The 26,968-nt window shown below is 44.4% G+C and overlaps 2 protein-coding genes across 3 annotated transcripts; one reads left to right on the forward strand and one right to left on the reverse strand.

The window, feature by feature from the left end:
- Positions 1-1,281: 1,281 nt before the first annotated feature.
- On the reverse strand, positions 1,282-9,522 carry LOC112562368 (protocadherin Fat 4-like). Its single transcript, XM_025235609.1, has 10 exons — positions 8,888-9,522; positions 7,363-7,549; positions 6,780-6,947; positions 6,413-6,541; positions 5,569-5,694; positions 5,166-5,342; positions 4,448-4,644; positions 4,143-4,325; positions 3,350-3,460; positions 1,282-1,447 (listed from the first exon to the last, which is right to left on the reverse strand). Exons 1-10 carry the CDS (start codon positions 8,930-8,932, stop codon positions 1,331-1,333), a joined length of 1,440 nt encoding a protein of 479 aa, XP_025091394.1. The 5' UTR covers positions 8,933-9,522; the 3' UTR covers positions 1,282-1,330.
- Positions 9,523-12,649: 3,127 nt separating this feature from the next.
- Positions 12,650-26,676, forward strand: LOC112562102 (WAS/WASL-interacting protein family member 2-like). Of its 2 annotated transcripts, XM_025235108.1 has the most exons (5): positions 12,650-13,192; positions 14,032-14,217; positions 24,381-24,572; positions 25,242-25,346; positions 25,992-26,676. In XM_025235108.1, the coding sequence occupies exons 2-5, from the start codon at positions 14,055-14,057 to the stop codon at positions 26,048-26,050; spliced, it is 519 nt and encodes a 172-aa protein (XP_025090893.1). In that variant the 5' UTR covers positions 12,650-13,192; positions 14,032-14,054; the 3' UTR covers positions 26,051-26,676. The 2 variants fall into 2 exon arrangements, with proteins under 2 accessions (XP_025090893.1, XP_025090894.1); XM_025235109.1 differs by lacking the exons at positions 12,650-13,192; positions 14,032-14,217 and adding an exon at positions 16,629-17,202.
- The last annotated feature ends 292 nt before the right edge of the window (positions 26,677-26,968 follow it).

Genomic DNA, 26,968 nt, shown 5'->3' on the forward strand with positions numbered 1-26,968 from the left:
TTCGGAATACACAACACTAAACGCCCACATTCATACAGATACAACATAGATAGATATATATAAACTGATACAGACCAAAACACATTAGCAAGCAACGGTCTGGAGACACAACAACAGACACACAAGACTGAAAAGTCTGCTCATGAAGCATGCCAGGGGCTGGGTATAGGAAAGGACTGGTAGACTGCGAGCGGGAAAAGACGAATTTGAGAATTTGAAAAGAGATGTGTTGAGAACCCGGCAGACGTATTGTATACAGGCCCGTTCTTAGCCCCCGCGGGGCCCGAGGCAAAGGGCATGTGCGGGGCCCTCACGCCACGGCTGACTACACTTCCATATGCCTAGTTACCATATCAATCAAAAGCGCGGGGCCCTAGGCAGATGCCTCGTCCGCCTGCCCCTAAGCACGGCCCTGATTGTATATGTGTATATGTGCGACATGTGTATATGTGTATGTGTATATATGTGTGACATGTGTATATGTGTGACATGTGTATATGAGCAGTGACAGCACGCACTAGACTCCAGACCTCTGTACCTCTCCCAAGACTCCCACAGGTAACACATGTTCCAACGGCGACAGAGACACTGCACACAACATAACTGTCGATTCTGGCTCTCACAATGATGAGTGGCAGAACAGTTGCTTCAAGAATCTAAAAACATCATGATGTAATTGGAGAGAAATTATTAAAGAGTCAATCTATGTTGCTGACACACGCGGCAAGATGGCGTAGATGTGGCAGGAGACCGCTACTCGATTATTTGGTCCTGAGAAAAGAAGTGACGTGACGCAGCCAGAGAAGAATAATCCAGAAGACAGCAAGCGGAGTATACAGAAACACAGCTCAAACAGTAAACACAAAGTGTGACACAGATCTACGAAAAAAGAAGAAAAGAAACGTAGATCTGTGAGTGGAGCAAAGAGGCATAACTCTAATGTATGATGCTGCCCCTTGTATGACTACTGCGATCGACTTCAATAATTCAGACAAGAGCGTTGTCTGGTGGTGTGTCAGTTGGACTGTGTGCTGTCTGACACTGTCAGAAGTAAGGTGTTATCTTCGTAACTGAAATTGTAAACAATAAAGCTAGGTTGACACATTACCAGTAATGACTGTCGTGGGCTTCTCACGACTCAGCAGATTTGCAATCGCGAGCAGACATGCAGCCAACAATTGAGTTTAAAAATGGTTTTAAAGCCTAAATAATTATTCCAATATTTTTGTCGAGAAATGGTTCACTTTTTTAGGGGAGGGGATCAGTAGTTGCCTTTGTCCTGCGGCGCAGAACACAGCCTATAGCGCTAAACTGTTGAAAGTAGCCTCCCTTACCCGGAGGGACTGTCTGACGTCATAACGAGGTCTGTACGAGCGTTGCTGCCGGCGTCAGGGTCCGTGACACCAATCGCGCCCACCAGGTCACCCTTGGCTGAGGACAGGCCGACCTGTCAGGACAGTGAGTACAGGTGTTAAACAGGGGACACACACGTACAGCAGCCCCAGCCCCAATCAGTACAATCATTATAATTACAGGGTTAAGGTTAGGGTTAATTCTCTTAAGGTTAATTAATTCTCTCACGCACACAATACGCACGCGCACACATATACTCACATGCACACATTCACAGGTACACACATAAATACGCTCTCTCTCTCTCTCACCCACACAATACACACGCGCACACATATCCTCTCACACACGTACACATGTACACACTAACATTCACATATGCAGGATGCAGGGAAAGTGACTCTTGTGGTCCTCCTTGATCTGAGTGCGGCCTTCGATGTCATTGATCACTCCACTCTACTGACTCGTCTCCAAATGGAGGTGGGCATTGGTGGTTCCGCCTTGCAGTGGTTCCATTCCTACCTCAGTGATCGCACACAAAGGGTGATGGTCAATCAAGCTTCTTCAGTGACAGTTCCACTGCTGTGCGGTGTCCCGCAGGGCTCTGTTTTGGGCCCGGTTCTATTTTCTATTTACACATCTCAGCTTGGTCCTCTCATTGAGAAGCATAATGTGAACCGTAAGATTGTTTGCAGATGACACTGACTCTCTTTTTCATTTAGTACTGACAGTGAGTCGGTGCGTGAGGCAGTTTGTGCTGTAGAAGATTGTTGCTTAGAGGTCAAGTCATGGGATGCTGAGGAATAAACTCAAGCTTAATGATGAGAAGACAGAGGCGATGCTATGTGGTTCCAAGCTTAGCCTTAGTAAAGTCCTCTCTAGACTCCATCCAAGTGGGTCAAGCTAGAATTCCTCTCTCCAGCTCCGTACGGAACCTTGGACTCTATGTTGACAATCTTCTAACTATGTGATCATGTCAGTTCTGTAGTCAAGGCATGTTATTTCCATATCCGCACTCTTGGACGACTCCGACCAGTCTTAATAAGAAGACTGCAAATGCAGTTGCTGTGTCCCTCATCGGTTCTACATTAGACTATGCCAACAGCTGCCTCTGGGGGATTTCAAAGAGCGAGTTGTCGAGGCTACAGCGAGTGCAAAATACGGCTGCGAGGATAGTGGCAGGAAAGAAAACAACTGACCATATTAACTCCTGTACTTCGTGACCTACATTGGCTTCCTGTGGAGAAGCGAATTGAGCATAAAATTGTTACCTTAACCTATGGCTGTCTTCACGACCTTGGCCTGCCTATCTGCAAGAACTCATTCGCTGTTACCAACCCCAGCGGAACCTTCGTTCAGCAGCACACTTCAGACTTGAACGACCGAGTGTTCAGTCAGGGAATGCTAATAAGAAGACTGCGGGTTTCAGATCCTTCTCCAATGTAGCCCCGCTTTTTGTGGAACTCGCTTCCCTCTCGACCAAGGAGTCTGATAGTATTGGATCTTTCAAGAAAAATCTGAAGACTCACTTGTTTAAACTTTTTTGAAGTTTTCATTTGACCTGCAGTTTGGTGGCTGCTGGGATCACCGCGCATTGAGCGCATCTTTGTGATGCGGATACTGGCGCGCTATAAAACTACATCATCATCATCATCATCAACATATACACGCTCTCTCACACATACAATACACATACACACACACGTTCACACGACCACACATTAACACACTCGCTGCAGGCACAAGCCAGGTAGGCGATGTCGCCAGTCGTGACAGTCGTCGATCACACTCTCGACATTAATGTTGGCCTCATTACCGGTGTAGTGACGTGTCCTCTGTAGGCTACTCACGATGTCCACGTGTTCTTGCAGCCACGAGGTCAGTGGCCATGGTTGATCCTTCTTCTTATCGTTGACGTCATCTGTTGAGTCACGTTCAACGACATTCTCTCCATCGCCCACCTACTTATCGATGACGTCAGAAAACTAATTCTCACCTTGAAATCGTATGATGTTTGGTTAAACGCAGGCGGGTTGTCGTTGATGTCGGTCAGGTAAATAGTTACGTCAGAAGTGGCACTCAGTCCACCGGGGTCAGTGACCATCACCTGAAGACAGGAGAGAGAAAATCATCCTCATTACACTTGCCGCTCTCTCGATGAAAGCAAGGAAATCAAGTTGCCGGTATTAGCGGCGTTGTCATGTGACTCTCATTTCTGGGATTAACTAAACATAAATATTAATTAATCTCAGAAAATCTCAAATAATTATTAGTGACCATCTCACTTAAAGAAAGAAAGAAAGAAAGAATTAAGACATAGGGAAGTTTTTACATGGTACACTGAACGTTACGAGGATGGATATAATGAAGGGCGATGATGGATGGATAGAGGTGGGTGGTGATGATGGAGATGATGATGACTGGTGATGAAGTTGGTGATGGATGGATGATGAATGCTGATAAGGATGATGGATGGGGGATGAATGTTTGTGGTGCTGATGGTGGATAGACGAGCGGGTGGACGACTTAGTGCTAGTGATGGTGGTTAACGATTAATGTGAATAATGGTGATGAATGATTGAGACGAATGTAGATGACGGATGATTGATGATGATTATCCTGTAAAGGCTGAAGTACTCGTGTGTCATGTAATGACTCTGATGTCCTCAGACCCATGTCTTTGTCATCTAAAGACCCTCGCCAGTTGTCTGGGATGCTGCTGTGTGGAAATGTGTGTCCGAGGACACGGGAAGTGTGTGATGTGTGTCCCGACGGCTGGGAGGACAAACCTTAATGACTGGGTTGGTCGCGCCGTTGTCTCGTTCTAACGGTTGCTGGTTGGTAAGTGTTCCGTCTGACGTCCTGATAGAGAAGAGGTTAGAGTAGGTTCCCCCTGCCACAATGGTGTACGTCAGCGAGTTGCTGTCAGGATCCACGGCGCTGTAGGCTGGCAGCACAGACACGGTCCCCACCTGCACAGGTCACACGGTGCGTTAGTAACAGCAGAACTTGAACCTCATCTCTTTAACGTCTCTAGTTTCTTCGTTCTATGTCTTCCAACTTTCCACTACCCTCGATGTAAAATGTTTCTCACCGGCCCTTCACTCACTGTAACCTGAACCGGAACAGAGCGGAAGTAGGGGGCTTCGTTGACGTCCATAATAAGCAGCGTGGTAGAAGCTGTTGTTTGGCGATAACCGTCGTCAGCCGAGCACGTGATTATAAAGGTTGTCGTGCCTGTCTCGTAGTCGAACTGTTTGCCGCTCGCTAGCTTGATGCTGACAGCTGGAACTTTTCAGAAAACATAAGATGTTAAGTGCGTGTCCGCGGCTGCAACTTTCCAGTAAATAATAAACATGAATTGTGCATGTTCATTTCTAAAATGAAATATAGCTGACTGCGCACCGTGACGAAATCTCTGTGTCGGGTATGTTTCAAATTTTTGGTGGGTGGCAATAAAAGCAAAAAAAAAAAGTTATTCTCCTGTCGTCAGGTAACAGTTGCAGAGCTGCACTTGGTAAATAAGATACCTGCTCTTACGAGCAGGCCTGACGAGAGGGGGGGACAGGGGGGTCTGGTGTACCCGGGCCCGCGGCTGTCAAGGGGGCCCGGTCTTGGTCAGTGGGTTTGTTTTTTTTTATACATTATATACTGGGAAATAATTTACGATTACAAGTACAAGGGGCCCGGAGAGGTCTGTCCCAGGGCCCGGGCTGGCTCTCGGCGGCCCTGCTTACGAGAAAGGTGCTAAAGTAGGAAAGTCGAGACTTGGATGGATGTCAGCAAATACCAAATCAGAGTTTTCAACATACGGGTGACTGTGACGACAAAGTAGGAGGAGTCCGCTGCAGGAGAGATACCACATCTGACACTAGGGGTGGAGGTGTCGTCAGTGACGCTGACGGTGAACAACGTGGCGCCACCCATCACGTTCTCGTTAGCAGTCACGAGGTCGGACGGGAAGGTAACTCTGGGCGCCTGGTTGTCGTCTGGCGAAAATTGTACAGTTCAATTTGTTTTCATCTTTGTTTTCATCAACTGCTAAAACACGGCTACATTAGCATTACAGTAACCAGCAACCACTCATATGTCCTCGCAGACACGCTGCTGACAGACACCTGTACACATTGCTCACACTCGCTCACCGCAGTGATGGATATTGTTTAATAATATTTAATTGATCGCTTGATACAAACAAGTGAACAGTGAACTGACTTGTAAAGCTGAGCGTGACCCGGGCGGTCACAGCGGCGTTCACACCATCTGACACGCTGACCGTTATACTAACTGATGAGGCGGTGACTGAGCGCAGGTCAACCTCGTTCTGAATGACGCAGTCCGCTGAAAAAAAGGGACTGTACATCAATGGACTGTCTCGTTATTTAAGTTTTTTCAGATTTTAGTTTTTCAGTTTATTTTATGATTTTATTATACTATTGTTATTAAGATTTCTGTTTTCTCAGAGTATTGTAGAAATGTCTTCGAGTTTCTTCGATCGTATAGTCATTGACGACAAGCATCGTTCTTTATCTAACGTCATCTACGTGTCCAGTTCTGCTGTCACTGAGACAAACATCGCTGTATGTGACGTCAGCTAAGATGGCGGCCTGTTGGTCAGAGGCCATCGTGAGCTGCTCCAGTCGTGCATCAGTCACCGCGTCCAGAGAGAAGTCACGTGGCGGAAGTGAGAGTCACAGACGTGGAGTTTCAGGTGTGCTTTACCTGTCATTTTGTTATCAGCACGATGTCACGTGACACATGACGTCACACTGAGTAGTCCTTTGTGACCTCTCCACGTTGACTATAGCAAACACGCAGTTCCTTCTGCACCCGGCTACAGATTACAGCTAACTGATGTTGTCCAGGTAATTGGTGTATGGATTAATCAGAACTAGTTTTCAGAAAGTGTATTCACATTAAATTATCTTTCTTTTTATTCTTCTGTCGTGTCTTTTTTTCTGCTCGTCTGCTCATTATACTTGTACCATCAAGGAGCAAAACACGCACACAAGCACACTAACCCTAATTCACAAATAACCATTATAACAAGACCAGTAACCTGTAACAGAAAAGCCGGTAGGAGGTGATGCTGTACAGGTCACCAGGTCATTATCCGGGTCTTGATATCCGATCACATATAGGACAGAGCGAGGTAGATGGGTTGTGGAAATATTCACCTGTACATGTTCTGTCAGACAAAAACATAAACGACATTTTTTTCTACTACAGTGCTTTTGATTAATTCTTACCTCTCTACTCCCCCAATGCTTCACAATACATTTATACACACATAAAGATTACAGCTGTAACTATAAATATGCATAAATATACATATAGATATACATATTGTATACATCAATGACATTATGAAATTTAAATTATTGTAGTGGAAGTAGATGACCACGATGGTGGTGTGATATGTTTACCTGAGTTGCTAGCATTGAGTGTGGGAGGCGAGTTGTTGATGATGTCCACTCTGACCTGTAAGATGTTGGATGTGTCTGTGCCATTATCAGTACACGTGATGTCCAGGCTGTAACTGTCTCCTGTCACACTGCCCGCTCCATGGTTGATGAAGTAGAGCCAGTACACCCCTACACAGAGCCGCCATCTTGCTGAATACTTTGCTACATGTACTTATGTAATAGCACAGGATCTTGATAAATACTTTGTTGTAAGTGCTTCTTTAAAATCACAGCTTTGTTAAATACTTTTCCACATGCCTTGGTTTCGACGTTTGAGGTGTGGGTTGATGTTTTAGCTGAGAAAGAGGCTGAAGACTGGCGGACTATCATTTACTCTTGGCTCAGTGGCTTTTTTACTGCGTTCCCCTTATTTAACATTTCCCCTTATCTAACGGTTTGTCTTTTGATTACACAATCGATGATTTTATCATCTCTGGACATATGAACGATAGAACTGATGGTTTGAGTGTGGGTGGTGTCGCTATGCACTACATCACAACTTTGGGAAGAGGCTGAGCCCCCTGCCAGGCGCTGGTGGACATACCATTATCCTCTGGTCGTGTCGTCACCTCGAAGATGTTGGTCGACGGAGTCACATCGACGACGCTGCACGTGAAGGTGTCGTTGTCGGGGTCGTTCACGTCCAGTTCGTACAGACGCCAGTCAGAAGGTTGGTCTCGTTTCAATGTCGCCTGGCCGACCTGCCCCGAGATGACCGGTGCTGCCCCGTGCTGGTGACATCACATGTCTTTGATGTACATCACATTGTACACTCTCAGTTACTGTCGTCACTAGCCAGTACAGTCCGTAATATTGGTTACTTTAGTGACTAGTTAGTTCACTCCATACTATCACTGACCGTTATTGCCACTAACAAACTGCTTTGACGGTTTTTCTTACTTTCTGCGCTTGCTATGTTCCTGCCTGTAAAATGTTTTGTTACGTTACATTTTGTGGTTACTTTTATATTATCACTAATAACAAACATGCTACAAGCAATCTTTACCGATCTTGAAAAGTGATAGTGGTCGTGACCGGGCGAGTGGTTAGACTCAGAGTACTTGCGTTCGAACCCAAGTGAGTGCCGGTTCGATACCCTGTTAGGAATGGGTACTTGACTTCATAACTGAATGTTTGCTACTCAAACAGGGAGATAGCGAGTGCTGGATATATTCCCGCACTCCAATAACAGTGATAGCACACTGGAAAGCATTTATTTACACCTCCGGGATTATTTTTACATGTCTGTCTAAAAATAATGTTCTTGAATTTTTAAGAAAACTAGCTGTTACATGTTTATTGATAAATATTAAACAGAAATGACAAAATCGAGTCAATGTACAGAATCAAAATGAGCCAATAACTGCTATAGAACGCCTTCAAACTCTGATATCAATCTGTGTAACAACAAGTAAGGCAACTGTGTGTAAAAAACTAGAGCCACCTTCTTCGAGGAATATAAATACCTTTTATTTTTCTAAATGAAGCCCCTTACAAATGAACAGTTATCGCAGGCGATTAACAACAGATACCATCCAGTGACCACAGATAACGAACGTCACAGACCATCTAGTGCCTACAGGTGACCAGTAACACATAAATATTATCACCTAGTCACCACAAATAACTAGTAACACATACTATCTAGTCACCACAGATAATTAATGATTCCTAAAAACAACGGCACCAAAAGTGACTACTATTTCAAGTACAGAATAACTGCCGCCAATCAACAATAAATCGACAGTCAACAAACAAACAAACAAAAAACGAATTCCCATGTTTAATTTGCCCATTGGGACTAATAAAGTTGGTCATTGTCATTGTCAAACAACAGCAACAACAACAACAACAAACACCAACGGTACAACAGGTTGAAGTGAGAGGAGTGTCGATGACGTATCGGGTGGAGGGCTCATTACTCCTGTGTCGACATCCTAGCAACAACTCCTGCACCAATCTTACCTGACAACAGGTGTAGTCTTTCACTCAACCAGCTAGTGATGTGGCTGCTTCGTTAGTTTTATACTCAGTGACACAGGAAGCCATCTTGTCTGTGCTCTACTCACCGTTTGAAGTGCAAATCCCAGCAAGAGAGACACCAGCAACAGCATCTTGGCGACAAACAGTCACGTGACTACGTGGGTCTGGCTGGACGTGTTGATGCTGCTGTCTCGTGAGATTGTCACCTGCTCCTGTCTGGCTTGCTGTCCTGTCCCTTACACATATCCTGCTTCTGTTAGTGGAGAAATAACATTGTGAGTGTCATGCAGGGTGGATGACTTCATTAATCCTGAGCTAGATGGCGCTGAGGTGGCGGTGGTGTCAGTGGGGTGTCAAAGCTCCTCAAGACTTCTCCCTCCTAAAGACTGAACTGAAGGCCACAGTTTTTCAGTCGGAGGTTTCGTTCCTTTTCTTCCCCCAGTGCCAGCCGTTGTGAGTGTTGGAAAGCGAAAGTCTCTAGACTCGTCAGAAGCTCAGGTCTGTGTATGAGGCAAGACCCCGAGTGGCAGGCCGACTGGAAGGCCGACACAAAGACCGGGGCTTCACGCGCCCCGCCATTAGCATGATGTGAATGACGACTTGCCTGCCCGCTGACCTCTGTCCTCGCCAACAAATAACCCGGCGGTTACTTACGTTTGGTGGCGCAAACTTCTGTTTACTGTTTGCCGACGATCGCCTTCCCTCCCTTCGCCTCCATGTCTTGTGCGATCACAGAATGCCTGTATGGCGGTCTGACTTACTATCGCATGAATACTCCTCTGCATGCTTTATCCCATACAAACATCTCGCATACATTTCTGTGTTCTAGACTGTAGAGTTTGTGCTTGCGACACTCAGAAACCCGTTTTAGTGGGATTTTACTTCATAATTTATTGCGATATAAATACTTGATGTAACTGAAAATAAAACCAAGTCAATAAAGGCAAAAGCATCTTGGAAACAAATGTCTGGTCTGTCAGGCTGGCTGGATGGCTGGTTAGGAGGGTGAATAGAACTGGAGAAAGACACACTGGGGTTAATACCGATTTACTGATTTTAAGACAAGTCTGTGTTCGGATTAGCAGGCTACTTCACTGACAAGTCTGATTATGGCAGGTGAGCATCAAATGAAGGACAGGTAAACGTCAAGTGAACATCAGGATATCATTTAAAGACAAATAAGCGGCAGGTGAATGCCACGTTGTGTGGATGTTGGACATTATCTGAGCGAAGATGGTTTGACTGAAGGACATCGCCTCTTGACGACGCCAGTGCAGTTGTTGATGTTCAAGCATGTCCACCTTCAGTGCAATACTTTGTAATGTCGTTTTGTTATGAGCCCATGTCATTACAAGTAACATTTGATATGAACAGTAAACTAGGAGGACTTGGTGTCACAAGTAACATTTGATAACAATATAATACCATTGATGAATTTAATGATGTCACGAGCACACGACACTACAAGTTACATTTGATGCTGCATCTACATGTAACTGATAGTGTTGTAATGGTATTCACTTATTTATTTATTTAGCTACATGTTGCTTGTATCGTCAGAAGAGTGATAGTGTCGTCAGGTATCCCCGTAACTTGCAGTCGTCTCACACTTCAATAAAATAATCTTGTTACTATTCTAACCCTCCATATTAAAGATACGAACAAAAGCAAATTGCGAACGTTTTGCCTTTACGTCTGGAGATTTTGTTTGCACTGCTTAGGCCTTGGACCATTATGGCTGCCACACATAAAGACCAAGTGAATGAGTATTTTGTGCTTCAGTAGAGAAGCGTGAAATAACCATCTGTGCTGCTAACCTGGTGCACACAAAGCCACATTTGTCAATCTCTCCCTTTTGAGGCTCCGAGTATAGAGGTATCAGGTATCTACTGGACGGTGTGGACCACAAGTCTTGTGAGTGATATGTACCTGCACACCTGGCGAACACTCCTTACAGGTGTGTGCGCCGCCTGGCGGTGTGCGGCGGTGGTGTCGCGCTAACCATGTATGTCTCACCCAGCACTTTCAGCCACTTGACAATGATCACCTTTTGTGAACTTGGTGATGAATATGACATTGATGACAGATTGCCATCGATCTCTATTCACTTTGATACACGACAGTCAATCCAGCTTTCCCTCAGACTGACATTAATACGTCACTGGGTAGTTTCTATCCCCTCCACGTGAAGAGGCTACATTACTGTCCTGTCTTTATATGTGTGTCATGATTGTAGGATACTGATAGCTGCGCCTTTGAAGTTGGATCTTTTTAGTGGTTTTCTTACAGTTATATGTAATTATACAGTTATACAGTTATATACATGAGTGTGTATGTCTATGTACACACACACACACCAGTATTTGTACATATGTGTTCGGGTGAGAAAGAGAGAGAGGATATAACTGGTGTGATTATGAAAAGATATAAATAGCTTTTATAATAGCTGCAATGTCGTGACATCCTGAAGTAATCACAATTTGGCTGAAAGGTTCACATACTTTCTAAATGTTTTTATTTTTATCCTGTTAAAACGTTCAGTTATCCGCCGTAAAAAATGCGGACCACGGAACTTCATGTAGGTAGAAAAGCTGGGTAGAATGATTTCGTTTGATACGTTTTCATAAAGTAAGTATTGAGAATTTCAATATCATTTGTCTCTTTGACAGGCGGGCTGTGCGTTTCTAACCGGATAGTGGGTGTGCAGGCCGCCGAGAGCACGGGCCCCAGGACAGACGACTCTCGGACCCCGTATAATTGTAATCTTAAATAAGCTTCCCAGTGTGTAATAATATGCTGACAATTCGATTGTCAAAATCTACATTTCATTCAGTAAGGTAACATAGACTGCACACATTAGGACAAGTATACTAGGATCTACATCACTGCTTGAACATAGAGTTGTTTACACCCGAGTGGTTAGTAAATGAGGTAACATGACATTGAAAGATCAGACTTGTACCATGCTCCACAGAAAACATCCCCAGAGTGAGGAATGTTACACAACCTTTCTTTAAAAGGAAAAGACGAAGGAAAAAATCCGCTGACCAGGGCCAGGCCCTCTTCCCAGCCGCGGGCACTGGTACACCAGACCCGGACTCTCTCTCTCTTGTCAGGCCTGTGGGTGTGTCGACAATCAAGTAGGAGTGTTCCGGATTTGTGAAATGCCAACAAATTCTTTCGTCGGCAAACTAAACTTTTATGAAGGGTTCAACCAAATCGTTTCATCGCTGTACACATTATCTAGCCATTTAAAAATAAGAGATTTGTCAAGATGTCTAAAGAGGTTGTCAGCTGCACCCGCGACGTCCGGTTGATATCTACGGCGCCCAGAGAAGTCCATAGCTTTGACTGAACGGGTACATCTACTGGTGAAAACTACGGGAAGCAACTCTAACTTTCCCCTGACGTTCATGACGGTGTTGTCTCCCTCGTCGTGGTCTGGAACTGGCCGCCATGTTTGCTCACGATTCTCTCATGCTCACAAACTTGATTTTTGATCTTTTAGCCTAGTGGCGACAGGGCAAGTGAACTGAAAATAACAATTAATAAATGAATTAAGTACGAATTTCTCTTCCAAATGAGAAACACACAAACTAGAAAATGCACAGAACAAGAACAGATCTTGAGTCTAGCAGGGACTGTAAATCCTGCTGCAGATCATTCAGCCTCCATGATCCTGACACGGACTCTGGTCCGCCATCTCCCCTTACCCTTTACTGGCGAGGATGTGGGGAAGTTGGGCCACATGACAGCAGCAATAACTGTCATCTGCTGATCGATGATGCACCTGCGGCGTGACGTATGTACGTACCTGTGCTGATCACAAGCTAGCCTCGCTCCACACTGACAAGCAACAGGCTGACAACACCGTACAGTCGTTAAAACACTTGCAAGTGATCGTGCTCTGTATACACCTGGCTTTGTGTGACTGGAGAGTGCTAAGACCTGGCAACACGGCCTGACGTGTGGATTCACAGCTGGACTACAAGGCTAACACCACGCGTCTCCTGTGGTCACTTCCCCATGATAGAGAAAAGCTCTCTCATCCTCCGTATTTCCCTGTTGTTGTGTCCTTTCCTGCTGTAGGAAGTATAAATAACAGTCGTCTAGGTATCTTCCTAAGGCTGAATATTAGTTGTGGGGTAAAGTGGCCGGCCCCCTGTGTCACAAGTGTCATCAGGATAGCTACCCATGGCCCATGCTGACAACAGGTGCCTGCTTCATCATGACCTGAGAGTTGCAACAGAGGACAGGTGGGGCGCTTGCCCCTGTAAATGAGTGCAGCCAATGACAAACTCGACTAAACTTCAGACCCCAGAGATTGTTGCTGTCAAAACAATCAGCTACCTGGCCTGTGTCATCATCAGAAAACAAGAACGAACAATCCCGTGAGTCTTTATAATTACCTTCATATGAGGCTGTAATTGTCGCCAAGTAACAAGAGCAGACATAACATATTGTATCAAGCAATATGGAAACAAATTAACTGGCCACATTGAACATTTTTCTGGTGCCTTCATTACTTAATTGCTCCTTCTCCATATCGCTTCGAATATACTATGTCTCTAATCATTATTGTCATCATCATTGTAAAAATGTGGGACATGTCGCTATGGTTACGAATGTGACTCCACGTCGCTATGGAGAGTGACGTGACTTGTTGTCCTGATGACCTGGCACTTGACTGACCTTCATTAGCACCGGTCATAGAGACAGAAACAGTTTAGGAATCTCTTCTAAAAAAAAATTTTCCACATTGCATTCTCAAATGACAGTGTCACCTCAAGAGACACTGACTGTCACATCAAAGAACGTTGCCTGTCACATCGCATGCATGATATTCTCACATCCATTCGTTAACATCTTTACTCGCTGCTCCATTCAAAATATCCTTCATATAGTTAACAGTTAAAACTAACCCGTTCTCTGCCCTTCTGCGTGCAGTCCTGTTCTTCTGATCTGACTTAATTAACCCTAAACGATTCATTGCTGTCCTTTCCTACTAAGTTATACGCTGGCACATCCACTGGTCTTCTCATCGCCTCACCTCATCAAACGGAAGAACTAGAAATGCTGACCGCACTGACCAGTCACTGACCACACGTGTGCCGCATTTCTACGTGCGTCTGTCTGTGTGTCTCGTGTTCTCGTGTGTACATCCCTGTGCGTGCGTGTGTGTCGTAGTGTATATGATGAGGCTTTAGTTTCTTGTATCATCATTTTGCAGGTGAGGGCTGAAGGACACACAGCATGCAGACTGACCACACTTCCCGTTTAGCGCAGTTCGCCGCCTTCACAGCCTGGGCCATCCGCCGCAAGTCCCAGCCTGTCCTCTCTGACCCCGGGACACACGGAAGTCAGGGGCAGTCAGATGCAGCGGTCAGCCTTGTGCGCATGTCAAAACTGTCCCCAGGTATCGTCTCCTCCCCCTTCTCTTTCTTCTCAATTTCTCTCTAGCTATATAACACACACAGTCACACATACAGAAACATATCAACTGTCCAAGGAACTGACAAGTGTAAGGAGGAACTGATGCACACCAGTAAATCTCTCCATAGAGAGAGCAACTCTAGTAGACTCATCTCTCGCTGGTAAAGCTGTTGGGGTCATAGCTCTGTGATCTTACCGAGAAATTCTCCGGATGTGACTGATGTGATCGACATCTTAGAAAACTCCGCTATGTCACCATTGCACTTAGGCTTTCCACTATGACATTGTATTTTATTCTGCTTTGCTTACATGCTTAAGAGTTATATTAAGATTTGTTTCTTCCACGGGAATGTACACATACACAAAAGCACTACAGGGAACAGAATGAACGAGCCATGCGTTTACTGCCTGGCATGTCATCCTGGAATCAGTTGCACCTGTCAGCCCAGCAAAGGCGGAGAGTAGAATGTAGGGGGTGTCCAAGCTCTTTACCGGGTGTTGATGTGGCTACGGCTGTTTACTTGTGTCACACTTGGAAGCCAGCTTTCGAGATAAAACTGGTAGTTGTCTGAGATGTGTCTATATGTCCGTACAGCTTGGTGTCGAGGGGCATCGGCGACGGCCAGACCTCCTACCTGAATTCCTGTAGGAATCTACACTCCTGTAGAATGTGTTCTATAGTTTAGAACCCAGTGCACACTAAGTCTTGTCCTCCCGTCTAAATTAAGTCTTGTTCTCCAATGTGCACTAAGTCTTGTCCTCCAGCCTATATTAAGTCTTGTTCTCCAGTCTACATTGTCTTGTCCTCACATAAACAGTGTCTTGAGTAAGTCTTCAGTCTTCAGTAAGTCTTGTCCTTCAATATATACTGTTTTGTCCTCCAATATACACCGTCTTGGCCTCCAGTATGCACTGTCTTGTTCTCCAATGTGCACTGTCTTGTCCTCCAGCCTATATTAAGTCTTGTCATCCAATATACATGTACACCATCTTGGCCTCCAATATAAATTGTCTTGTTCTCCAGTGTGCACTAAATCTTGTCATCCAGCCTACATTGTCTTGCTTTAGTATACATTTTCTGTTGAGTCCACGGTGCGCAGCGCTCTCTTTTCTTGCCACTTGTACAGCTCATCTCTATGCATTCTTTGCCACTCGAGTGGTATACAGCTTTTCTTCTATACATGCTTAAAAGCTTGTATCTGAACTACTGCTACAAACAGCAGGATGCAAAAACAATGCCTACTGGGGATGGGGGTTCAAATCCGCCCATATCTCACGGGATGCAATTCGTCACATTAGGTGACGTGTTTCAGGTGACATGTTCCACAAATTACTGTACTCTGAGTCGTTAAGTGGTGGTTTCTTGTGCAAAGTGCACCCCTCCCCCCACTAGCCAAAAATAATCTTGGTAAAGGTAAAGCCTGAAGAACTAAACCCTTTGTCATCGTAGTCGTCGTCATCATCACCATGGAGCATTCGTCAGAAGGGGACATCTATCATTATAGGCAAAAATGAGCACGTACAACATAATCGCCATCCATAGTCATAGAACACATTTTGATGATGATGATGATGAGGAGGAGGAGGAGGAGGAGGAGGATAAAATACGTATTTACCAAGACAAGTCTATCTCCCCTCTCTCTAACTGCCTCCTTTTTGTGTACAAGTCCCGCCGTCCTGTAAGTGCATGTTTGTTTTCCTCATTTCATCAACATAAAGACTTTGCCCTCCTCTCCCTGCTGCATTCATGATAATTTCCCCCTTGTCTGTCAACGTAAATGATAGATGTTGGTTCCTCGGTGAAATGATTGATGTCAATAGACATGCAATAGACAATGTTGTACTGTACATAGCGTACAGCAAGTCTGTAGTCAACGATGCAGTGCTGTACCCATTCCCACAATGGACACAGACAGACGAATGTTCATCACCAACGTTGAGGACAACGAGGACAATTGTGTGCATTTTTTTGCTAACATTTCCTTGTGTCTTCATTCTTCTTCTTTCCGTCTGTATGCACCTACTGTCGAAAAAAAGTGATTTTCTTATGCTAATAATAAGAGCAACTGATTCAGTCTCGATGCTGTCCATGGCAGTTTAACAATTGGCAATTATTCCTGTGGTCATGACAAGGTCTGTGTATTGTGTTCGTGTGTAAGTGCGTCAGTCATTACCAGTCCTCAGTATGCACTCCATCAGCTCAGCCAAAGCCACTTCAATTTTCCTGTTATCACCATGCCAAACCTACTGTTTGTTTCATCTTCCTTCCTCAAACTTTCATCAACGCCGTGTTTTCATGGTGTCAGCGTATATCAGATAAGGACACATTTAATCTCTCGCACGCCCTGTCCAAGCTATTCAATTTTTTGGACGCCTGTTTCGGGTTTTGTATTTTACTGGCAGAATTTTGTACACGAAGGCTGCTTTACAGACTGCAGGATAACCTCACCCTCGCACCAGTCAGCCAATCGTTCAAATCTTCATGGTATGTAAAGTGAGTCAGTTAAGTACCGGCCCCTCCCCTCCCCACCTCACTCACTCACAGCGCCCAGTGAGAACCAGGAAGGAAATCCTATCGTTGCGACCTCGTCTGTCAACTCGCCTACGCGGGTGGCGACGTCACGAGTGAGTGCGTGGATTAGAGGCAGGCGCACCGTCTCTTCCTTCTCCACTGACGCCCCGCGCCGTTAGACGTTTCTTACCCGCCACGAGTCGGGTACTCGGCTCGCAGCCAGTCGTCTGCTGACGCCACGAGAGCGTGACCTTAGTGACCCAGTCTGAGAGGTCACAGTTTCTCACCCCAGTGGTCGTTCCACTCTCCATGTAGTAGCCACTGTGGATATCAATGAATGACGTCATGTGGATAACACAGAGGTGGATACTCTCGGTGTTGCTCGCATTGTACTCACGCTAACACTTGGAGGTCGGGAGTAGAGAGAGGACGCAATGCCTATACCTACCACAGCAAGTAGGTAGTGCAGTTTTTCTTTGGTGTGGAATGACGTAAGTTGTTATATATTCTTTTGATATTTTAAACTTTAAGTAAGATAAAGTCAGTGGAAAGAATAATCCAGATTTATTGGTTAGGCAAGGTGGCAACATTTTAGTGACCTTCGATCACTTGCTATTGAACTAAAGCAGTGTACTGACAGTGTAGTGTACTTACAGTGTACTGACAGTGTGGTGTACTGACAGTGTACTGACAGTGTGGTGTACTGACAGTGTATTGTACTGACAGTGTAGTGTACTGACAGTGCAGTGTACTGACAGTGTATAGTGTACAGACAGTGTAGTGTATGACAGTGCAGTGTACTGACAGTGTATTATACTGACATTGTATAGTGTACTGATAGTGTGGTGTACTGACAGCGAATGTACTGACAGTGTATAGTGTACTTATAGTGTAGTGTACTGACAGTGAATGTACTGACAGTGTAGTGTACTGACAGTGTATAGTGTACTGACAGTGTAGTGTATGACAGTGCAGTGTACTGACAGTGTATTATACTGACATTGTATAGTGTACTGATAGTGTGGTGTACTGACAGCGAATGTACTGACAGTGTATAGTGTACTTATAGTGTAGTGTACTGACAGTGAATGTACTGACAGTGTAGTGTACTGACAGTGCAGTGTACTGACAGTGTATAGTGTACTGACAGTGTAGTGTATGACAGTGCAGTGTACTGACAGTGTATTATACTGACATTGTATAGTGTACTGATAGTGTGGTGTACTGACAGCGAATGTACTGACAGTGTATAGTGTACTTATAGTGTAGTGTACTGACAGTGTAGTGTACTGACAGTGTCGTGTACTGTACTGACAGTGCAGTGTACTTACAATGTATATATAGTGTACTGACAGTGCAGTGTACAAACGGTAGACTGTTACTTTCGCAAACTTGGAGAGTAGGTGTGCCTCCCTACTTGCATAAATACACTTAACATCTGTACGAGTATGGGCTTTTGTGTGGTTTGTGTGTGTGTGTGAAAGACAGAAAGATGGAAGAATAAGGATAGAAATAGTATTAGTCCAAGTAAACTGATTTGTGAAAACACAGGACTTTCGAACATATTGACATTACAGGAACGTTTTGTCTAAATCTTTGTGTAATAGCCTGAGCATTCAAACTCTGTACTCTAATATCTGATCCTCCATCGTTCGTGGTCATCATCCACACAATACAGCCAGCGCCTGCAGCACACCCTGCACGTGACAGTGCGTTTGTTTGTCTGTTAGCTGACAAGCACGTGTCCTCCCACAGTGTCTTGCCCCCCGACACTTGCTGATAGAAGCATATGACACCATGTTTACCATCTGGCAGGGCCTTTCTTATCGTGACAGCTGGCTGACAACCACGCAGGACAGCACGCTTGGATGTGGCACTGCCACTGCCTTGCTGTGCCAACACTTGGCTGACATGACACACTGTGCATGAGGAGCAGGCCTTGACCTTATAGGTTAAGTGCGCAGACTAAGCTGCTTCATTGTCCTCTTCCTCGCCCTGTAGAGTGGTGTTAGAGCCCTCCTCATGCTGTCAAGTGGCCTCACTGTCATCCAGTGCAGGTCTATGCCGACAAGCAGCACGGAGAGACACACTCACTATTCACTCGTCAACGACTCAAATGTTACAAAGACAAAAGTCGGCTCACTAACATTTCATTTAAATGAGTTTCTGATTTTGAATTCACTCGATCGGTGTTCGTTATTTCAACGCTGTACAAAATGTCCTGCAGAGTAGGATGGCCGCTGGTTCATTAGGCAGTCGGACCACCAGCACTATGGTGAGTTGATGACAACGGGATAGTCGTTATCAGTCGTCAGCAAAGTGCTTCTGACGACGTTATTATCCATGACACACGCAGAGCGACACCTATGTCAAACGAGGAAGGGAGTCCATAATCAGCATCACTGTTTGTTGCACGTCTTGTAGTGGAGCTTGATAACCGGTCTTTATTTCGGTAAGAACTGATTTGCAAGGATATCAACCAAAATCAAGGGCGGCCAGGTGGCGCAGCGATCACGCGCTTGTCACCAGCACGGACTCGAGTGTCCGGAATTCAGATCTGTTCTCGGTCACGATGTGTAAACATCAATATCACCCCTCCCTCACGCCTACACTGAAACTCAGAGGGGCTAGGGCTGTGGAAGGGGCCCGGCCTGGCTCAGTAATTTTGTTTTCTTTTTCTTTTTCTTTTTCTTTTCAACAAACGTCTGCGAAAAGAATAGCAAAGGATTACATATAGAAAAGTCAAGTTTCATGCCTGCAATGCAAGCCGGGTGCAATAGTGGGGTGGGCCAGCAGGGTAGTGGGACTGAGAGGTGTGGTCAGGGCTAGCGAGGTCACGCTGTATGCTCTTTGTGTCCGAAAGTCGCTGTCCGACAAGAAGTATGTTCTAGAAGTAGAGATACCTGGGTTTATCTTCCACTGTGGAGGTTGGGGCTGCACGCAGTTCCGAGTTGACAGTGAAGAGGACGGTATGTGACCGATGTGTGGACAACTCTGTGAACAGATGGAGGCGGGGGGCATCCCTGGTACCTCAGCCTGTAAGTGAGAAGTGTCAAAAATGTTTTTGAGGTTTTGTTTTCGTATTTAGTTACAAAGACACGGTGAAACGTTTTCTTCACCCACTCCTATCATCAGACACACGACTACACTCATGTACATAGAAACTTCTTATGAAGAAAGCAGCATGATACCATATGAGCACCAGCAATGCACTAATACCGCAGCCAACAAAATACAAAAAATGATTACAAGAACATTTTAAAACTGCTGTATTGCAAACAGTGAGGCTTATATATTTTTGATGGCGGTGTCAGGGTGGAGTGGGTGAAGGGTGATAAATTCTCCGATGCACAGTATCGGCCTTCTTCTGCTGGGTGATATGCAAATAATGCAATACCGGCCTTCTGACCCGTTTGGAAAATTTACCTGATGTCAGTCAATCCTCCTTTATTTTCTTGGTCTGGCTGAGGCCTGGAGGGCGGAGTTTTACTTTAAACAACTCCTAAATATCCCTCCTTCCTCTTTGAAGATACTTTAATTTCCTCCTACCTTTTGCACTTATCACAAAAGCTTGGCCCTGACTCATGTACCATCACAAGGTTTGTGCAGAAAAGAAGAAACAAACAAAAAAAAAAAAACAAAAATGGCAGCATGAGGGGATAAAAGCTAGAGTTCAAAGAATGCTGCAAAGTTTAGGTTTGACCACTACTGAAGTTACTGCTACCTCTAATAATTGTACCCAAATATGTGACGACTGTGACATCACACATGCAATATAAACCTTGTATTGTCTTTAATTTTTGTTTCTTCAATAATCTGTCGGGTTGTCACGTGCGCTGGTGACATAGCAAGCCTCTTTCCAATCTGGGGATTATTTATTTCTTTAGAAAAGGTGCGGCAAGTTCGGTGCTTGATTATGTCCTTTTGCCTCATTTACTCATGTGAACACAGTTCTCAAATGTTCATTTCGTGCAGTCTTGTAGATCTTTCCTATCGTTTGCTATGTTACGTCACTAAACTACGTTACTGCCAGTGGAATTATAACTTGTAAGCAAACTGTTACATACTGGACAGAAGATAATCGATTACAATTAATGATTAATGCACGGGGCCCGAAAAAGTCGTCTCCCCCGGGGCCCCGCAGGCTTTTGATGGCCCTGACTTGGCATGTGTGCGAACAGGAAATTACCCGGAAGTTCCGCAGTATTTCCGGTGCAGGAATGACCCTGGAATAGTGGCACTTGACCCTTGCAAGTTTTGTTAATGAAGTCATCCACAGCGCAGTCAAATGTGAGAGGAATCAACCAGAGTGGGAGGGGGAGGTAGGGACTGAAATAGTAGGGGATTGTAGTGGACACAAGATTGTTATAGATATCTGATTTTTGTCGATGCTGTCTACAATCTCTTTGAGAAAAGCAGAACGAAATCTTCTAAGTAGAGTATTTTTTTTTAAAAAAAAAAACACCGAATGAAGAGGTTTTGTTTATGGTGACTGACGTATTCTACAGTCGGACCTCGATAAGTCGAACTCAAAGGAACCGAACAAAAATTCGACTTACGGAGTTTTCGAGTTATGGGAAAATGGCGTAATAGGCGCGAGTACTTGGCCGGGAACTAACAATTAATTCGATATAGAGCGATATAGGGAGGTTTTATACTTAGGGAAGGTCGACTTAGGGGAGGTCGACTTATCGAGGTCAGATTGTACTTACTCGGCCTAGAAACAGTTACATAGCTGGTAGCACTAGGTCTACATACTACCTCTGCCATTGCAGTATATAATCAGTTCAATAGTGACTCCTTTGTTTTGTCTTTTGTGTTGTCGCCAGCCAAGCAAGCGTGACCATCGTACCGAGCTGGCTATGCTGATGATAAAACAGTTTAATTAGACTTGTTCTTACATGTTCTTGGCAGCCATTGGACTCAACACGCGATGTGTCGGTCTTGAATGACTGTAGAGTGTAAGAGCAGCTTTGGATACAGATCCTCAGCAGTTTGTATAGTTTGTCTTTATTAACAAGTTGGACGATTTGCAATTAGAGTTGGCTGCTTCTGTGGGTTGTCATCGACCGTTCAGTTTGTACAGCACTGTTTTGCACAGATGAGCACCACAGGTAGACTGCAGTATTGATATGACTGTATTATAACAAAGTGCACATGGCCAACTCTGTTGTGTCTCGGAGTGTCGCCCACAGCTACATACCACAGGAACAATCCCTATCAGCAAGAATTCGGGAATTAGTGATGGTGATAGTGGTGATAGTGGTTGGTTCATGTAGTACAGGAGGGACAATAGATGGGGAATGTGTAGAGTGTATGGCCTGAGAACACATCTATGCTGTCTGTAAATGCAGCAAAATAAAAAATTAAACATATAGCTGCTATCGCCTGCATTTAAATGTAGGAAAGGAAGAATAAAGCACTGCAACGCAGATACTGTTTCCTGTCGTTTAATGTGGGACTGGGATAATAAAACACTGGTATGCAGCTAGGGCTGTTCCTGCCAAATTTAGCGACGACTGAACCGAAAAATGTTGATATTAGTTTTCAACCGCCACCCGCCACACACACGTCGCCACATATGAGATGCGTTATGACTGTTAACCTTGCCAGACGAGAGGTCAATTTTGCACGTTCTTTTCAACTGATGGAGGTCAGTGGAAGTATTTTCTCTCGTCATCTGACGTCATTGTGGCCGGATTGTGTATCGCTCAGTTCTCAATTTTACAGTTTGGCCAGTTGCCTCCGTCTGGCTGACCTTCAGTGGTTGTACCTGCATGAGTACTGCAATCTCCAATAGTAGTTTTCTAAAAAACTTCGCCTAATTAATTTCCTTCTAATCCAGTGAGCTTAATTTCCCATGTGTAAGTTGTGCTGCTTGTCTATATTTACGGCATACAACGATGACAAAAACTGAAGAGGATGAACTTGTTTCTATTTCCTGTGTTATGAGTAAGAAACTGTGTGTTTCATGGGAAAATCTTCGAGAGCTTACAGACTTTCTCTAAGTTTATGGACACGAAAGGCAAACTGACAGCGATTCGTACAAATCATAACAATAATAATAACAGTTGCCAAATATCTGAGCCGACGTTCCTTTTCAAAGCTATATCGGATTTTTGCTAGAATGCGAAGGGGAAAATGCACACTTTCAATGCAAGACCTGCAAGAGGACGGCTCCATGACAGTTTGCACATCTAGCGAGGGACAATACCGGGGAAAGGTAACGTGGCGTAAGAAAAGCTGTTCGACTAGCTTAGGCAAGCTGTGTGTTTGTATTATGGGGTCGTGAAAGCACGCCAACTTTTCACGACACATCTATAGATAGCTCACTCGGCCATTATTGTCACCTCTAGCCACTGACTGGAAAAGGATGTGAAACCATTTCGCTAAAATCCGCTTTCACCGGCCAGTGGCACATTCAAGATGGAGTTCGTGCAGACTGAACGGCTAGCAACCGCGCAACGGCGACAGTTTCCCACGCATGTCCTACACTAAAACTGCCTGCTTGTGTCTTGCACAGATAACTTGTTAAAGTCAAGGTATGACATATGAACAGAACATTTGTCAGAAATCTCTTTTAGACATCTTGTCATATATCGAGATAGCGTTTCATTTTTTTCCCTGCGTCTGCATATCTGTTGCCTGCCGGCTTATGCTCATTGTAAGTTTGGAATGGCTGAGGAGAAAGCTCAGCTCGTGACATCCGACACATGCCTAGATGGGTATGGGAAGACATTACTTGTTTATTAATTTCTGGGATATTTCTGGTCCTAATATCGCATTTAGATCCTCGATAATATATCACTTTCTGTTTTGTCTCCGTCTTCTCTTTCTTTCCTCCCCCACCCATAACCTTTTTCCTTTTTTTTTTTTTTTGACTCATGCTCTTTTTTCCCGCCAACATTTGTTTCTAGAAGAACATCTGTTTTCACATCCTCGGAATCTCTCGCATTCCTGTAGTTCATTTCCTTGTCTTAAATATCACATCACAGTATCAGTGAAAACTACATCACATAAGTATCCTGTCAAACTACTGATTATCTTGTAATTATGCAGGAGTTGTTGACCGAAATATTTAGCAAGACACCCAAAACAATAACAGGTTTTGCGTTATTGCTGTGTGTGTAAAAATATCAAAACTGTGTTTTAGTTTGTCAGTACTGAATGAGACAGCACACTGCAAAGTTGTATGTTAACTATACTCTACATGGAGGAAAGCATAGTGATGTTACATCATCTACTGTATAGAAAAACCAATATCAGAAATAGTTTGCTTTTAAATCTGTTGTTTGGAGATACCTCAGTGGGCTGTGTGTTTCTGTTATCCGTCGTGTAGTTAGAACGTGTACTATTGCTGTCTGTCGTGTAGACAGATCGTGTATTGCTGCTGTCTGTCGTTTAGTTAGATCACGAACTTATATTACTGGACTGCCGGCTGACGATTTTTTCCAGTTAACTACTAAGACAAGGCAGGTGTGTACAAGCTTCCGGTTTAGTCACATTCATTGTTTAGGCTCGCCGAGACTAACAGCGGAGAACTTTGCAAGAAGCTAAGGGTTGGTCTCGGCAGACAGCACTCCACCTATACACCTCCGTGGTTAGACTATGTATTACTGTTGTCTGATGTGCAGTTAGAGAAAATACTCATCTCACAATGAATGTCGGTTCTGCTGCGCCACCTCCGCCCCTGCCTCCCAGACCAAACGTCATGCCGGAACTTCCCAGACTGCCCCCAACCGGCAACAGAAGAAAGAGCTCCACCCCTGAACATCCTCCAGAGCCGCCGCGCAGAGTGTCTTCTTTATCCACTACAAGCATCGATGGTAAGTTGCTGCTGGTGGGACAGACTGGACGCCTGCTGTGTGAACTGAACCTGTCCTCTGCATGACTTGGAGTCATCAGCAGCAGCTTTTATCTTCTTTAACATCGCTAAACGTGGCCCACTGTGATAGCTACACTGTGTCGGGATCTGTATTTTAAATATTTGTTTTTCTTATGGCTATATCTATCTATCTTTCTTTTCCGTCACTTTTTCTACATATGGACAATTAGCGCCCCTGTAATCGGCTACACTTTCACCTTCTGAAGCTTATATTACAGTAATTGACAGAGATTTTACAATTAACAAATCCTGAGGCAGTCTACAGGAAAGGTAATTACAACAGGGTATACAATGAATTACATATAATGAATCAGACTCGAAAACTATCAAGATTTGAGTGTACGAGTGATGCCTGTCGTGTTCACACGTGATCGTGCATACACCACATGAGATTCACAACGCAAAACAGCTTCACACTTACTGATTAGATGCATATGTACGCACGTCTGCTATGGAGACCCATTATTTTATTTTGTTGTTGTTGTTGTTGTTGTTGTTGTTGTTGTTGTTGTTGTTGTTGTTGTTGTTGTCGTCGTCGTCGTTGTTACTTTCAGTATCCATTATTTTGTCATTTTCAGCATTATATTATATTATCACCATCTTGTTTCAGATTTTGAAGCACGGTTCCAGTTTCATTCTGAAGCGACGTTTCCGCAGCCAGAAGCGTTTTCTAACGGAAAGAAAACTTACTCAAGCGTCGTGGCCAAGACCCAAAGTAATAAGGTTATTTTCACTGGTTTTAGTGGGAAAAGGGATAGCCGAGTGGCTAGAGCACGGGTGTCGGAGGTGGAGGAGCTCACGCTAGCTGGGTGGGCGCGGCATACTTCTCTCCGGCTCCCATGTTGACTCAGGGGTTAAATGGGTCATAGAGGTTTGGGGAAGAAAAAGGCAACGAGAGATACGAGGCAGGTACAGCTCATGAGAACAAAGCGACCTCTAATATCACACGACCAGAATGTTAAGAGACAGTTATCTTGAGAACAAGCGTTACATAGGAATGTCGGGCGGACCCTATGGCACTGTCAGCACATGCTGTCCTTCCCCAGTCTCTGCTCACAGACAATATACGATTGACTAGCAAGCACATGGCATTTAAAATATTACATTTTGATCAAGTATATCATGGAGTATAGTAAAACTCACTTGTCATCATTAATATGACTAACTTGAAAAATTGTATAAATCCCATCATGTATGCTTGGTCATACAGTGCGTAAAGTTCGGTTCCTTCCCCGATAGGACATACAGGGCCGGCTGCCTTAACAGTTGCTGGCTCGGCGTAAAACATCGATTCCCCACACCCCCATATGACAAGACTTTTCAGACTCTGTTTGTAACTGTTGCCGTTATTCTCTTGCAGCGATTAAACCATCATCTCCACCTCCTCCTCAGCCTCCTCCTCGACCCCCACCGCGATGAGCATCGATGGTCTGGTGCAGGAGCCAGCATGATGGACGTTGTGTGGATGTGGGATATATGTATATGGACAGAATACTTGTCCCTGTAAGCAACTGTTGTGTGTGGTGCTGCTTTGACAAACACTCTCCACAGCAGCAACGGCGAGTGGCGAGAAATCGGGACAAAGGTTTAAACCGATAACGACATCTCGATTTAAAAACCCATGGATTTCTGCGTCTATCAAAGACAACAACAGTCTGTTTCTACAATCGTGTCTGTTTAATTTAAAGCTGCATTGTGTGACAATTTCAAGGAAACAAATGTTAGTAAACACTGTGACAATTTACAATTTGGTGTTAAGGGCATGGAGTGCGGTTCAACTGCAAGTACTTCATGCTTGAAGTAATCAAAATATCAGTTATTCTTGCACTGGATACAAACTAAAGTCAAATTAAATAATGCATTTTAACTCACTGGCACTAGTAAGACTTCATTAAGGTACAGTCACTAGTAAAACGAAGACTTTATTAAAGGCATCGCAATTCCACAGCAATAAGCATCTCAACATGTTCGCTGTCGCAATCGTTACCTGTAAGGAAAATCAGTGCCTTCTAGAAATAAAGTGTGGTGCTTTTATCATCAACATCTTCCTGATTTCAGATGTATATGAAATCGCTACAGCTTGTGGCTTTATTTAATGTTGCAATGTACATATGCAGATGCCTACTAAACCACCCAAGGCCATGACGTTCATAGACGAAGGGTTTCTTCAACAACAGATGTAAGCCAAAGGGTCAATAGCATTGAAGACCACCAGGCAATACCACCTCCGAGGTAAATCACTACTGCGCACATTTCGCGTGTCTTCGCCACTTTCACTAGCCCGTATATTGGACTAAGGGAAATGGTCCAAGCTTGTCAGTCTGTACGTTGAATGGA

Source organism: Pomacea canaliculata, linkage group LG4, assembly GCF_003073045.1.
Source record: "Pomacea canaliculata isolate SZHN2017 linkage group LG4, ASM307304v1, whole genome shotgun sequence".
Taxonomy (NCBI): Eukaryota; Metazoa; Mollusca; class Gastropoda; order Architaenioglossa; family Ampullariidae; genus Pomacea; species Pomacea canaliculata.